The sequence below is a fragment of the Furipterus horrens genome, unplaced genomic scaffold (genome assembly GCF_987537825.1).
Source record: "Furipterus horrens unplaced genomic scaffold, mFurHor1.1.pri manual_scaffold_7, whole genome shotgun sequence".
Taxonomy (NCBI): domain Eukaryota; kingdom Metazoa; phylum Chordata; class Mammalia; order Chiroptera; family Furipteridae; genus Furipterus; species Furipterus horrens.
The window spans coordinates 47,655,747-47,670,961 of NW_028327177.1; the positions used below are offsets into that span (position 1 = coordinate 47,655,747).

At 37.4% G+C, this 15,215-nt stretch overlaps 1 protein-coding gene across 3 annotated transcripts in view; it reads left to right on the top strand.

The window, feature by feature from the left end:
- Positions 1 to 5,994: 5,994 nt before the first annotated feature.
- Positions 5,995 to 15,215, top strand: part of SDR16C5 (short chain dehydrogenase/reductase family 16C member 5) — a 36,368-nt gene continuing 27,147 nt past the window's right edge. The window contains exons 1-2 of one of the 3 annotated variants that reach the window (XM_090282843.1): positions 5,995 to 6,327; positions 7,960 to 8,091. In XM_090282843.1, coding sequence (XP_090138969.1) covers positions 6,007 to 6,327; positions 7,960 to 8,091 — 453 coding nt within the window. In that variant the 5' untranslated portion in view covers positions 5,995 to 6,006. The remainder of the gene's footprint in view (positions 6,328 to 7,959; positions 8,092 to 15,215) is intronic. The other 2 variants (XM_090282844.1, XM_090282846.1) reach the window with 2 other exon arrangements.

A 15,215-nucleotide genomic window follows, 5' to 3' on the forward strand; every position in this document is an offset into this window, starting at 1 on the left:
GAACCACACCAGGACGCATCATGATTGAGATGCCAAAAGTGAAAGATAAAGATAGAGTCCTGGGGGCAGCAAGAGAGAGGCAGAGAGTTGCCTACGGGGGTAGGAGGGTGCCTCTAGGACTATCAGCTGATTTCTCAGAGGACACTTGGCAGGCAGGAAGGGACTGGCAAGCAGTATTCAATGTGATGAAAGGCAACATGCAATCGGGATTACTCTATCCAGCAAAGCTATCATTTGGAATGGAAGGGCAGGTGAAGTGCTTCCCAGAGAAGGTAAAACTAAAGGAGTTCATCATCACCAAGCATTATTATATGAAATGTCAAAGGGACTTACTTAAGAAAAAGAAGATCAAAACTATGAACACTAAAATGACAACAAACTCACAACTATCAACAACTGAATCTAAAAAATAAAAACAAAATCCAACTAAGCAAACCAGAATAGGAACAGAATCATAGGTATGGGGATCACTTGGAGGGTTATCAGCTGGGAGAGGGATGGGGGAGAAATGAGGATATGGTGCAGGGATTAAGAAGCATAATCGGTTGGTACAAAATAGACAGGGGGAAGTTAAGAATAATATAGGAAAGGGTGAAGCCAAAGAACTTATATGCACAAACCACGGACATGAATTAAGGGGGGTGGGATTGCTGGATGGAAGGGGGGTACTGGGCAGAGGGGAGCAAAAGGGAAAAAATTGGAACTATTGTAACAACATAATCAATAAAATATACTTTAAAAAAAGAATAGTTAAGAAAGGTAAAAGCCAAGAACTTACATGTATGACCCATGGACATGAACTAAGAGGTGGTAGGATTGCTGGAGGGAAGGGAAGTACTGGGAAGAGTGGGACAAAAGGAGAAAAAGATTGGGACAACTGTAATAGCATAATTAATAAAATATACATAAAAATTAAAAAACAAGCCTGTACAGATGCAAAAAAAGAACAAATTGATAGTTATAAAATAATCATGAAGATGTAAAGTACAGCAGATGTAATACGGTCAATAATATTATAATAACTATATATGGTGCCAGGTGGGTACTAGACTTATCAGGGGATCACTTTGTAAATTACATAAATGTCTAACACCATGCTATACACCTGAAGCTAATATAAAATAATATTGAATATCAACTATAATTGGAAAATATAAAATTTAATTAAAAATTAAGAACATTTGGTGAGTGTGATTAATTCAGTTCAGGACACCTGGGTGTCAAAAAATAAAAAAGAATTTGATTACTCCCAAAGTTCAATGAATTGCTGTACTAGTTTGTACAGATGGGGAAAAAAGTCTCTAAACACTTTTTTCAATAAAATCTAGATAGGTATAAAAAGAAAAAACAACTGAATACTACATGATTCCAATTATACAACATTCTGGAAAAGGTGAAACAATGGAGACAGTAAAAAAAATCAGTGGTTGCCAGGGGCTGAGGGAGGGAGAGATGAGTAGGTGAAACACAGAGGATTCTTAGGGCATTAAAACTATTCTGTGTGATACTCTAAGAGTGACAGACTGCATGTCTGTCAAAACCCAAGACTACAATGAAACCTAATGTAAACTATAAACTTGAGGTGATAATGATGTGACAATGTAGCTCATTAGTTGTAACAAATGTACCATCCCGTACAGGTATTGAAAGTAGGGGAAGCTATGGCTGTGGTAAGGGAGGAAGTACATAGGAACTTTCTGTGATTTCCACTCATTTTGCTGTGAACCTAAAACTGCTCTAAAAAATAGAGTCTATATATTTTTTTAAATCATTAGTTGAAAGATTGTGGAAAGCAATACAGCTATATGGTGCCCAAGTGCCATCCCACAAACTACTAGTAACCAGTAACTGTGAAAAGGTAATGTGTGTACCTTTACAATGGAGAAACCTTGTGGTTGCTGCCTTCACCCAGGTACTAAATTTTGCATCTTAGTAGTGGAAAAATCTGACACCAGACCTTGTAACAGGTTGTAATATGAAGTGTTCAACAGCATGTATGATATTTTCTTGCTAAAAAAATGTTTAATTAGGATATAATCAAGGCTCTGAATCAAGGTAGAAGATACAGGGGAGAAAGGTCCTGTTAAATGACACCATGAAAAAAGTAAGTCAGACAAATAGAGAATACAGGACATTGTATAAGATACCTGGCCTGCACTTTTCAAAATATCAGTGACATGTATTTTTCTTAATATTTTTGAAATGAACGGAGCTATTCTAGGCAGAGAGTTATTAAAGAGCTAACATAGCCAAATACAATACATGAAACTTCCTAGGATTTTTGAAGCAAATGGGGAAATTTGCATATGGATTAATATTAGATAGTATTATAGAACTAATGTTAGTTTTATTAGGTTTGGTACGCTTCTTTTCCTTATGATAACTTCCTTCTTCAGAGATGAGTGCTGGGTACTTTCATTGTGTCAAACCTGCAAACTTACTTTTAAATGGTTCTCCAAAAGAAAGGAGAAGATAGAAAGCAAACATGGTAAAATGTGAACGGTTATGTTTGGTCTAAGGTTCCTGGAACACTTATGTGTCATTTCTTCAAGTTCTAGTGTGCTGAAAAATCTTCATAATAAAACTTTGAGGAAAATAACGTGTCCTGATCATCAAGTTTAGATGAGTTAGCAACTTTCACATTTTCCTGACTGAGCTAAAAGAATTTCTTATTTCTGTACTTCTAATGTTAAAACTAAAGAGTTCAGAGTACCCAAAAGAGAGCTGATGATAATGGCAGCTTTACACCTATAAATTACTTTAAACACATACTGCACAGGTCACACCTTTACTCCAGACCATGGTGAGAGTTGTATGCCATGCATTGCATTAATGTAAACATGGATGAAACCCAGGTAACTTCTCATGGTTGACACCAACAGAGATAACAAAAGGTGTGGGAGGACACACCGAAGTGAAATCATTTAAGAGACAGCTTCCAGCAGCTGACATGAGCTCTATTTGCTTCATCCCCTATGAGGACTCTTATGCCTCCAGAGTGCAAAATTTCTGCAGGTAAGATTAAGGTCCTTTGACTACTCAGAGAAATTATTAGGTACCTGCTCCTGACAGTTTCTCTGGGCACAATTTAGTACAGTTTCCAAACAGGAGTTGACATAATTTTACTATTTTCAGTGTCCTTTCTTCTTCTTTTCTAATTGTCCTTGCTCAATTTGCTGATTTTTAGAAGGGTGAGGGGAAAAGGTGGTGAAGACGGGGTTTTAGGCAAGAAGGGGCAGGGGGATGAGACATGCTCGTGGGCCCAGCTGGGCGAAGGTGAATGCGTGGATTTGGCCTCATGACAGGGTCTTACATTTACCAACAGCTCACAAGAAGAAGGGGAGTCAGACAAACTCCTGTGCAAACCCCTTTCCCATGCCCTCCTCAGCAATTTCAGAGTTGAAGCAAACTCTAAAATGTAGAAAAAAGCCTTCTAGGCCTCTGCGATGGTTATCTTTACAGAAGACAGGCTGCAAACTCTGTGTCATTATCAGAGAGTCTCTAGTGCCAGTGACAGAAATCAATATTGCCTGGCATTTGCAATTTACAAAATGCTTTATTATATTTGTTGCTTTAATATTTTTAACATTCCTGAGAGTCAGTAATTTTTACAACATTCTCACAGTCATCCTTCTAATCTGAAGTGCTCAGGAGGTGCTTGAAAAATGAAAGGAGGTCCTTGTGGTTTAAAGCCTAGTTTATTTAGGTCTTTTAACGTGTAGTGAACAAAAGAGCTGAAGTTCTGGAATCAGAGCATGGCCTTGAGCCCCACTTTTACTTAAATACCATGTACCCCTTGGTGAGTCATGTACCTACCTGAACCCCATACTTGCCCCACAGGGCTATTTTGAGAATTAAATAAAACAAGGCATGGAAAGCATATAATGCAGCTGAGTACTTATGCTCATCATAACGCTTAATGATTTTTTTTCTAACTGCCTCATTGCCATGACTGTCCAAAGACCCACCTGGGAACAATCGTATTTGCTGGCCAGCAGTTCCTACATTCAGGGCTTATGTGTACTTTTCTTCTTTGTTCCAAAATTGAGTGCTTTCAGCAGCCTGAGAGTGCGGTCTCTTAATTCAGGGAACATTTAAACAATGAATGGCTGGAGACATGTCAAAATTTTTGTCCTCAAAATGGTCCCAAAGTGTAACAACATATTGCTAAAATTTAATAAGTTTTATAGAAAGTTACTTGAATTTCTTTCAAGATAAATCATCTACTTTGAGAATAAACTTTCTCCTATAAAAAACTATGATGAAAGTCACAATCTTCTCTTGATCTCCACATAAAAATCCTGTGAGCCAGAATGCTTTCTCCATCACATTTGTATTTATTTTTAATAGATGACAAGATATCATTTCTTCTCATAATCACAATGCACTACATGTTGCCAGGATTGTGCTTGAGCCAGAAAGTTTATATAAGCTTGGAGAATAGAGTGAATTTTCTCTAGCTTGATGTTTTTCCTGATTATAAACTTGAAATGTGTATTAACTCTTAATGAACATTAAGGTAAGTGGAAATCCTTAAAATTTTCCAGGGAAAATATCATTAGGGAGATAGTTAATATTTTTAATAAATCCAAATAAATTAATGAAGGAGATCTGCAATGTCTTTTTTTCTTTGCTCTGTCCTAAAAGCAGGTCTTCCCCAAGATTTTTCTTCTCTCCTAAAATCCAGAGAAATATTCATATAAATATTCATAATGATGTTCCAGCAATAATGCTCTTTTTCTCCTTCATATCAGTGGGTATTTCTGGCTAGTCAGGGCTACCAGAAAGATGAAGGCAGCCTGGGTCCTTCAGAGTCCTCACTTGGGTCTTCAGGACATCTCAAAATTAACTCCTTAGCATGAAATGAATGTAATGCAAAAATCATTCTTTTTTCCAGACTCAGTGTTTGCCTTTTTTCTTTTCTTTTTGCTATATCTCTTAGCATTTGAGTGCTTGGAGAGTGAAGTCACCATACAGGTTCAACTTCCATCCTCACTATCATTACCTGGGTGACTTTGGCTAGTTTGCTTAGCCTCTTAGTAACTCTATTCTTAACTATAAAACAGAACAACCCTTGCAAGTGTCCCAAATGTATTGCTGCATTATGACGATGATGATAGCAGCTGTGGTCTGTTTTAATGTGGGTTCTATAGATGTCCACATCTAACGCCTACATGAAGTGATTGTGTAGAAATGTTCAGGTGTAACATAATATGATTATCAAAAATCAAGGGTGAGTCACCAGAAACAAAAATAATATTGCTGTATTATTTTTGTTGAAAGTCGATCTGGGAAAAGTACACATTAGCTCCAAGAAAAGTCTATTCTAATTTTAAAGGCCTGGGCTACAATCCAGGAGACCTCTGTCCTTGATCCCAATGCAACCTGTTTTATTAGCTACCTATGTGACCTTGAATAAAGCTACTCAATATTTTTTGTCTCAGGTCCCCACTATATAACAGTAATAACTGTACCTTGCTTGACTCTCTCAGAGGATATTGTAAGGATCAGGTGAAAACATATAGAGGTTTTCATTGTGTTATGATGTTACTTTATAGTATTGAACACCTAATGAAAAGCAAATTTTTATTAGATATGAGATTATCAAGTGAGTTTATGTAATATAAAAATGACCAGACTGAGAATCCAAAATCTTTGTTTACTAGTCACATAATATAGGGCAAATCAAGATTCAAGGATCTTATGTCTTTAATTATAAAGTTGTCCTAGTAATCTGTGATCTCCCTATATGTGTAAGATAGTGCTCTGTAAATTGGAAAGATTCTTGTTAACATAAAATATTTTATACACATTATTTCTATACTTTAAAAATTCAACCATTTTAGCAGTTGTTGCTAAAAAACATATTCTAGATAATTAATGTCTCAAGGGCAAATCCCCTTGTACTAAATACTTCATATGTATATTGCAATTATGATAATGTAATTGAATTTACCAGTCACCTTTTATTTTCATTAGGACATTCCTTTTTTTCCGTGGATCAACATGGATGTGATTTTGGACACCATCATATTTTTGGCAAAATTTTTATATTATTTTTTAGAATCTTTAGTTTACAAGATAATTCCCAAGAGAAAAAAGGATGTTTCTGGAGAGATTGTACTTATAACAGGAGCTGGAAGTGGACTTGGAAGGCTAATGGCCATAAAATTTGCCAGCCTTGGGGCCATTTTAGTTCTATGGGACATTAATGAAGAAGGCAATATGGAAACATGCAGACTGGCCAAAGAAAAGGGTGGTAAGAAAGTATTTGCCTATAAGTGTGACTGTAGCAACAAGCAAGAGATCTACAGAGTGGCTAATCAGGTAAGCTGATTGGTGTCCTTCTTAGCTTCTATGCCAGAGAAAAAAAATATTGCAAAGAGAGGAAAAGAAAAGATCTTCTTCCAAGATCTCTTTGTGCCTCTTGCCTGAGTCTGCGTGTCAGGAATCTGACTTTGTAGCCTCTGCAAAGGAGCATAGAATAAAACAATGCAAGTGGGAATTTGATGACTTGTTTCTCAACTGCTTCCTTGGCAACTCATTTACTATCAAGGGTCAGGGAAACTAGGTCTAGTCCTGGCTCTGTTCCTCATTGATTGTGCAATTTTTACCAAGTTACCTGCTCTCTCTAGGTCTTGGACAGAATGACATTGACCATTAGGTTTTCCTTAAATATCTAAGAATGTCTTACATCAGAGATTCCATCTCCTTCTTAGGCTCATGTTCCTCCCTCATAATTAATATAAAATAGCACTTGCTTAAACAGATCCCCTTGTCAAGTCAATGGGCTGTTCTTCTCTAAAAGTTAGGCTCCTTGGATGTCTTTCTCTGTCTTGCTTCTCCCCAAAGTAGAGGAATCTTATCCTTCAGCCAAACCTCTGTTCGGCAATATTATTAATCCATCTTTCAAAACTTATTTGACTTGACTGAAATATTTACCTACAATCTCACAATTATGTTATCTGGAAGGCTCAACATGAAACAGTGCATGGACCAGGAATTAGAAAATCAAGACAAGACATGCAGTGTTTCCTGTTCAAAAACAAAGAAACAGATTGCTGTATCAGCTCAAAAGATCCAGTTCATGGCAAAAAAGAAAGTCTTCAAATTATTGTTTAAACATGCATCATGCTTTACCCCTGGGTCAGCTTTATCAATGTCACCTACAAGCTTTAATTTGAGGCAAAACTGTGAAAGAGAGAAGAACAGCCCCATCATTTTTTCTGGAGCATGCTTGCCTCTGAGTAGGATGGGTGGTACATTTTGGAGTGTGCAAGCAGGCAAGGTGGGCAGTGCATAAGGGAAGGGTGAAAGAAAATGCTGTAGCACAGCTGTGGACCACAGGGAAACACCGGCCACGGACAGAAATTAAATCTGGGGAGGTCTTTTGGACAGAGGTGCTCAGGCTCACAGAGGTCTCTGGGCAGTGGGCCAAACACATCTGTGTTTGGGATGTCTTCGTGCCAAGCACTGGTGAGGCTCTAGCAGGGTGGAATGAGTTCCTGCCAACTGACTCACAGAAGAGTCAGGAAGGAGACATGTGAAGAAGTAACTATCAAACACACCATGCTGAGGGGATACCTACCTGCCACCTGAACGAAAACATTTGGAAACATGCATGGATACAGAAGCAAATATAACCCATACACCACCCTCGGCATTAGCAACTGGCAAATGTAATATTAGGTCATCTCTACACACACACACACACACACACACACACACACACACACACAGACACATCAAGATTCTTTAAGCAAAATTGACAAATCACAGTAGTTTTTAAAATATAATTGATCATTAAGTTACTTTTAAAATTGCTGGTGTTCTATGTGCAGAATCAAATGCCTAGTTTTAAAGAAACTGAATAAATTTTCTTTAAATGATGACCTGGAAAAACAAATATGAAAATCTAAACACCTCAAATGAGTTAACACTTGCCTCACTTCTGTCCAGGTTAAGGAAGATGTTGGTGACGTGACCCTACTCATTAACAATGCTGGAGTGGTGACAGGAAAGCTGTTTCTCAACACTCCAGATGACATGGTGGAAAGATCATTTCTTGTAAATACTATATCTCATTTCTGGGTAAATCTTAATTCTTTTTCATTTTATATTATTGATAAGTAGGAAAACTCCATGTATTTCTGTAAACAATTGTTCAGCCATTTATCAGTATATATACCCTTTGTGAATTTGCCATTCATAGACTTCCAGCCTCTCATCTGGGTTTCACTTTGCCACACACACTCAGCTTCGTTTTTCCTTTTCTTGCCCTGTTATAAGTGCTCAGTGCAGGGCTCTTCCCTCTATCCTCTCTAGTCTGACCCCAAGATTTCTTAGGCTTTTCAGAAATCTTCCTGTCAAAATACAAATAGAATATGACAGCCATTATACAAAAGAGGTTTAGTTTGTTCATAAGAGAAGCTTGTGCAGAAAGGAAGTGGCTATTTTTAGAGTCATGGTCTGTGTATAACTGGGCATCAAAACAAAGGAAATAAGCTCTTATTTTATGCCAGGCACTGCTCAGAGTTCTTTTCCTGCACATGGTAGCCATGGTGCCATTTTCATTCTCATTTTACAAGTAAGAAAATTGAGGCTCAAATGGTTTAAATGCATTACCCAGGTAGTCCTGCAACTGCTAAATGATGGCCCATACTTACAAAAAAAGGAAGCAAGAGACAAGGGAAACTCTTTACAGAAGACAATTAGTGAGTCTATAACTCAAGACTGGTTTTCTTGAGGCCTAGTGTTTAGACCAGTGCTTTCCAGTAGAACTATCTGTGATAATGGAACTGTTCTTCTCAATATGGTAGCCACTAGTCAAGCACAGCTATTGAGCACTTTAAATATGGTTGGTGGAACTGAAGAACTAAACTCTTAATTTTATGTAATTTAATTCATTTAAATGCATATTTAAATACCACATGCCTAGAGGCTACCATCTTGGACAACACTTCTCTGGAAAATGGATAGGGGGCTGAAGAAAGCTTGCATTACCAAGGGAGTTGGCACTGAGAGAGCTTCTACTTGATTAAATGAACAGATACAAGCAGGGGTAGGGCATGGAGGAGGCACAGGTGGCTGTAACTGGGCCTTAGGAGTCATGGAGAAGGGAGGGAGGCACAGTCCTCTGTGGCTCCAAGGATAGGGCCATGGAATGGGTTTGCTTTAGGTGTCCCAGGTTACTCTTTCTTTGCAGTCAGTGCTTCTATACCCACTGTCTAAGGTCCTCAGAACTATTTCCTTGACTGTCTTTCTTAGAAAGCCCCACCTGGAGCCCAAAAAATCTCTTTCAACCTCTTTTCAATATTTAGTGAGTACCTAGCACAGTGCTTGACATACAATAGGTGTTCCATAAATATTTATAAAGTGACTGACTTTTTTCCCTCTCCCACCCCAACTAAAATGTCTTTGGGAAGGGGAAGTATCACCTTGGCAGATAGAGCAGGGGGCACCCATATATAATCACATCACAAACGTAGAAGCCACCCTTGATTTCTCCATTGCCCTAATGCCACCATCCTTGGCTCTCCCTACAAAACATGCTTAAGTACACTCATTTCTCTCCTTCTCTGCTGCTAGCCCTGGTCCAAGGCTTTGTTATCTCTTGCCAGCAGCTTAACATGGCCTTCCATCTTCTAACCTGTCTTCAGACAAGAATAAAATGATCTTTATCCAAATCATCTCACTTCTCTGCTCAAAAATGTTCAAAGCATTCCAAATGCACTTGGAATAACATATAGTTACCTATCATGCCCTGTAGGCCCCTATATGATGTAGCAATATCCTCCTACATCTGTCTCCCACCTCTCATTTTTCTCTACATTCTGCTCACTTTCTATACTCCAAGGATCCTGAAAAGATCCCAGAGCACATCAAGCTCTTATCTATATGAGGGTCTTTGCTGAGCTGTTCCCTGATAAGAATATTCTTTCTCCTGACTCTCACATGGTGGCTCCTTCTCATCATTCAGCCCTCATGCAGTCTCAGAACTTGTACCTTTATATTGTTCTAGACTCTTTGGCTTAATTCACTTACATAGTGACCAAAAAGGTATTAATAAACACATACATTTATTTTTGTATTAATTTTAATATGCATTTATATATGATCTTATACATATATAAAATACATATAGCTATATGCAATATCATGGTTAGCTTTCAATAATAACTTTAAAATATCATTAATTTTATAATCATATTAGAATATGTATGGTATATACCATATTAAATTTACCTTCTCAATTCAAGCTTTACAAAAAAAAATCAAAATTGTGCTAGCTTACTCCATACCTTTGCTCTATAAATTTTAATTTTAAAAAATTGTATGGATAACCAAAGATGTCTCAGAAATTTACCCAATTTGGTATTATCCTAAAGTGTTCAAGTCTTTTAAGTTGACATTACAGAGTAGCACAGTCATCGGAGATATTAAAAGGCTGTCCAAAAGATGACATGGAAAAATTGTAAAAGACTGTGCAAGCAGAGCAGCTAAGTCCAAACAATGGGCAAAACACTCTGATGTTAAAAAACATCAACCCTTTTTTTTAACAATAAAGCTATCACTTATTGTAATTCAATTTAACTGAACACATATTTGCATTCATCATAACCTGAAATATTTTTGTAAAAACAATGATAACTTCTTTGGCCCATAATCAATGTGAAAAAAATCAGGAAACTCCTTAACTAGGCTTTTCTGTGAGAATAAACAAGTCTTATATCAATTTCAATAAAATAAAATCAAGTAAATCTGATGCTTGTTTGTACTACACCCTACATGTGATAAGATTAGGAAAAAGAGCTTCATTAGTTCACAGATTTACCTTGATTATGAATAATGAATAAACTTGGATCAATATATAATTCTCTAGTACATTCCCTGGTTAAAAATGTATTTTACAAGTGTCATTAATTGCTCACTGAACACTTATGCATTCCTTTTTGTTTTTTTTAATATGCTTTATTGATTATGCTGTTACAGTTATCCCAATTTCTTTTCCCTTTGTTCCCCTCCACCCAATGGTCCCCCTCCCTTCAGTTGTCCCCCACCCTTAGTCCTTGCCCATTGGTTGTACATATAGTTCTTCTCAACATCTTCCTGTCTACTCCATTCCCTCCTACTATGCTTCTTAATTCCTGTACCATCTCCCTCCCTTTCCTTGCTTCCTCCCTGCTGACCTCCCCCCATAATGTTCCCTATACCTATAATTCTTTTCCCATTCTCGTTGTCTACTTAGTTTGCCTTTGTTTCGGTTCCTTAACTTCTGTTCTTGGTTGTAGTGATACAGTTTTCATTTTAATGTTCATAGTTTTGATCCTCTTTCTCCTAAACAGGTCCCTTTAATACCTCATATAAAAGTGGTTTGAATCTGAAGAACTCCTTCAGTTTTACTTTGTCCTGGAAGCACTTTCTCTGCCTTTCTATTCTGAATGACAGCGTCACTGGATAAAGTAATCATGGTTGTAGGTTTTTGCTTTTCATTCCTTTGAATATTCCTTGCCAGACCCTTCTTGCCTGCATTTTTATTTTTTTGAGAAATCAGCTGACAGTCTTATTTGGACCCCTTTGTAAGTAATTCTCTTCTTCTCTCTTGCTGCTTTTAAGATTCTCTCTTTATCCTTAATTTTTGACATTTTGATTATAATGTGTCTTGGTGTGGCTCTTCCTGGGTCCAATTTTTTTGGAACCCTCCGTGCTTCCTGGACCTGTAAGTCTATTTCCTTCCCCAAGTTAGGGAAGTTTTCCTTCATTATTTTTTCACGTAATTTTTCAATTTCTAGTTCTTCTTCTTCACCTTCTGGCAACCCTATGATTTGGATATTGGCCTGCTTATAGCTGTACCAAAGGTTTCTGAGCCTCTCCTCATTTTCCTCACTTTGTGTTTCCTCTTTCTTCACTGGTAGACTATTTGTTCCTTCCCTATGTTTCAATTCATTTATTTGATCCCTGGTTTTCTTTCCCTCACCACTAGTTTTGTATGTGTTTTTGTTAATTTCAGCAGGACTAGCCTTCATTCCTTCCCTGTCTTGTTTAAGATCTGCTGTTATGCCTGTAAGCATTTTTATAAGCAAAGCTCTGAACTGTGCCTCAGAAAGATTTCCTATCTGCTGCTTCATTAGATTAGATATTTGCTGTCTGGTCAGCTGCATCACTGGGATCTCTATCATGATCTGTGCCATCCTGACAGTTTTGTGTTTACCTTTGCTTCCTGGGAAGGGCTGTCACACCTCCTATGATATAGAGGGTGGAGCCCGGTACACTCGTCAAAACTGGGTGACCCTTCTCACCACACTGTGGTGTTTTCTGTGGGGGTGGGCATCCAAGATGGATTCCTGCCATTCACTCTCTGCTGAGAAACCAGAAGCCTCCTCCTCCGTCCCCACCCCCTCCAGGCCTCACAGTCCAAGGCAATGGGGGTCTGCCTTCCCTGGCATTGGAATCGCAAGCTGACAGGTCTGGTCTGCAGCCAGGGGTGCTCCCCAAGCACTTATCGCCTCCCCTTAAATATAGTGTCTGTGCTTACCACCATCCTGCTGCCATCACCACTGCTGCTGCCACCAGCACAACTTGACCTCTCCGCCCCAGTTTCACCCCTCCTACCCATCCAGATGAGAACCACTTCTTTATAACTTCATATGTTGGACATCCATTTATTTTCTGGAACTTCTGGTTATTTCTGGTTTTGCGGTAGTTGTATTCCTTCTTAGTTGTGGAGGGAGATGTAGCATATCAGTCCAGCCTCCATCTAGGCCAGAAATCCCCTTTTCTTCTTCTTAATGGTAGAGATTCATATACTGGGAACAAATGATGAGTTACTATGATAAATTCATCTTCTGGAATGTCCTAAAATGCCCTCACTGATATATAGGGCTACAAACACAAACAAATCCCTGAATTACCTAGTTATTTTTCTCTGTGAGGGAAGACTTTTCTCAATTGGACATAGAAAACTGGTAGCAACTTCAGCCTTAGCTCAAAAGCAAATAAGCATATAGATACATTTGGGGAGGGGAGAGGAATCTTGTGGAAGAAAACAAACCAGACCAAACTCCTGCAAATGATTAGATCCCTGTGAGTAGGTAAGTGCTTCCCCTGATCCTTTTAAATTTCACCTGTGTTCAGCCATATGACAGACTGTTGTAGGCCACTACTTTCTCTCCCTTTCACCTAGGGACTTTCACTGCCTCAACCAATGGCATTCCTTATCAAAAGTAAAACTGACGCACACCTTCAACTCTATTATTCAGCTTCACATTATTGAAAGTTTACAAACTTTCAGACACCCATAATGATGCTGCAGCTGGACCTCCAGTCCCTAAATCCCATGAGGTCTACCAGATCATCACTCTGGAGATGCCTTCTGGGGCCAAGGTTGAATTTTTTACACACTTAAACTGAAAGACAATAAACAACTCTTGCCATTTACAACTAACCTGAAGAAATGACTAATGCAACAATATTTTTTTATTTTTGAAGTTTTGAACAACAAAGAGGTCATTACCACAAGACACAGACATATAAAATGCTATCACATCTGAACATGAGATGTCAAAAAAAAGCCAATCATCTATATCTAAGCAGACTCACCAATTAATTAATTCAATAGTTCTGGAACAAGGTTAGTGAGACCCAAAGACCTTGCAAGCAAAGGTGACATTTTTTGAACCAGTAGCTGCTACCTGCTCAACTGGGTCCTTGTAGGTAAGCACATCTCAGCAGATTCTGCAAAACTCTTAACGCAAAATTCTACATCATTAAAATTGTAAATCTTATAGAAATAGATGGTAAGAATTGCCTGTCAATGTTTTACTTAATTTATTTAACACAGCTGATACATTGATTATATGAGGAATTTGCATTTGTATAGTCAATGAAAAAGAATGCTAAAATGAGTTCACCAAACTCTTACCTCCAGAATCACAAAAAAATTACACCTATGAGTTTTCTACTAACCTCTAATCTTACAGGATTGTGAAACATCTGGTCCTAATAATCAGTCCAAGTTACATTGCCAAGAGAATTTGATAAACCTCAGGCAAGGTTATTAGAAAATGTTTCAGTATGTTGAAAGTCACACAATCACCTGTTTGCCTTATTTCCAACTTTTGGGGTATTATTTCTGAACAGAGATTAGATTTAAAATCCTCATTTCAGAGGAAAGGAGAATGAAGAAGTTTGTTGAGAGAACCTAAGAAGCACAAGGGTAAAAGAACATGACATGGGATTTAGCACACTGAATTAATATCTTAGCTGAGGATGAATAAGAGGATTTTGCCAAAATATCAATAGCCAAAAATATATCTAAATCATGGTAGACAATTGCAAAGCACTTTATTTACCAGACTGTCTTCCTTGCATTGAAATTCACCTTTTTTTGAGCAGTTTTTCCCATTCTCTCAATCCATCAGTGTGAGGAGGAATCTTGTTTATTATAAAGCCAGGAGGTGGGTGTGATTAACTTTTAATACAAATTGCTGAAAACTACGTAGAACTCAACATATTAGAAAAACTAGGTTTAAAGTTTTTTTTAAATCAAACTAGAAATGTAAAATGTTGATTTAATTCAGTTGGTATAGTTAACTTAAAAAGAAAAACAACTCAAATAGTATTTCTTATGGATTAATACATAATAAATTTTAAAATCCATAAGTACAGTGACTACATGGTACAGTAGTCTATCTCTATATCGCGGTTCACTTATCGCGGACTCACTGTATCGCGGGATTTTTTTAAGTATTATATTTAATTATTTATTGTGGATTTTTCACTATATTGCTGGATTTTATGGTACTGTATACATATGTTGTTAAAGTTATGTAGGTTTAAGAGTGTAGAATATGTTTAAGAACATAAGTAGTGTTTATAAAAGTGTGGAAAATGTTAGTAAGGGAGTAGGAAAGGTTAATAAGGGGCTAGGAATGGTTTATAAGTGTGTGGGAAGGGTTTATAAAGCCTTAAAATATATATAAATACTAAAATAAATGTAAGGTTCCTACTTCACAGATTTTCACCTATTGTGGCGGGGGTGGGGAGGGTCTAGAACATAATACCTGTGATAAGTGAGGGAATACTGTACCAGTGACTATTTAGTACTGCCACAGGATTTAACACATCGTAAGTGTTATATAAATATTTATTAAATTAATCTGTAAATTCACCAAATAATAACTGAGCAAATAAAATAATAAATGAATAAAATATTG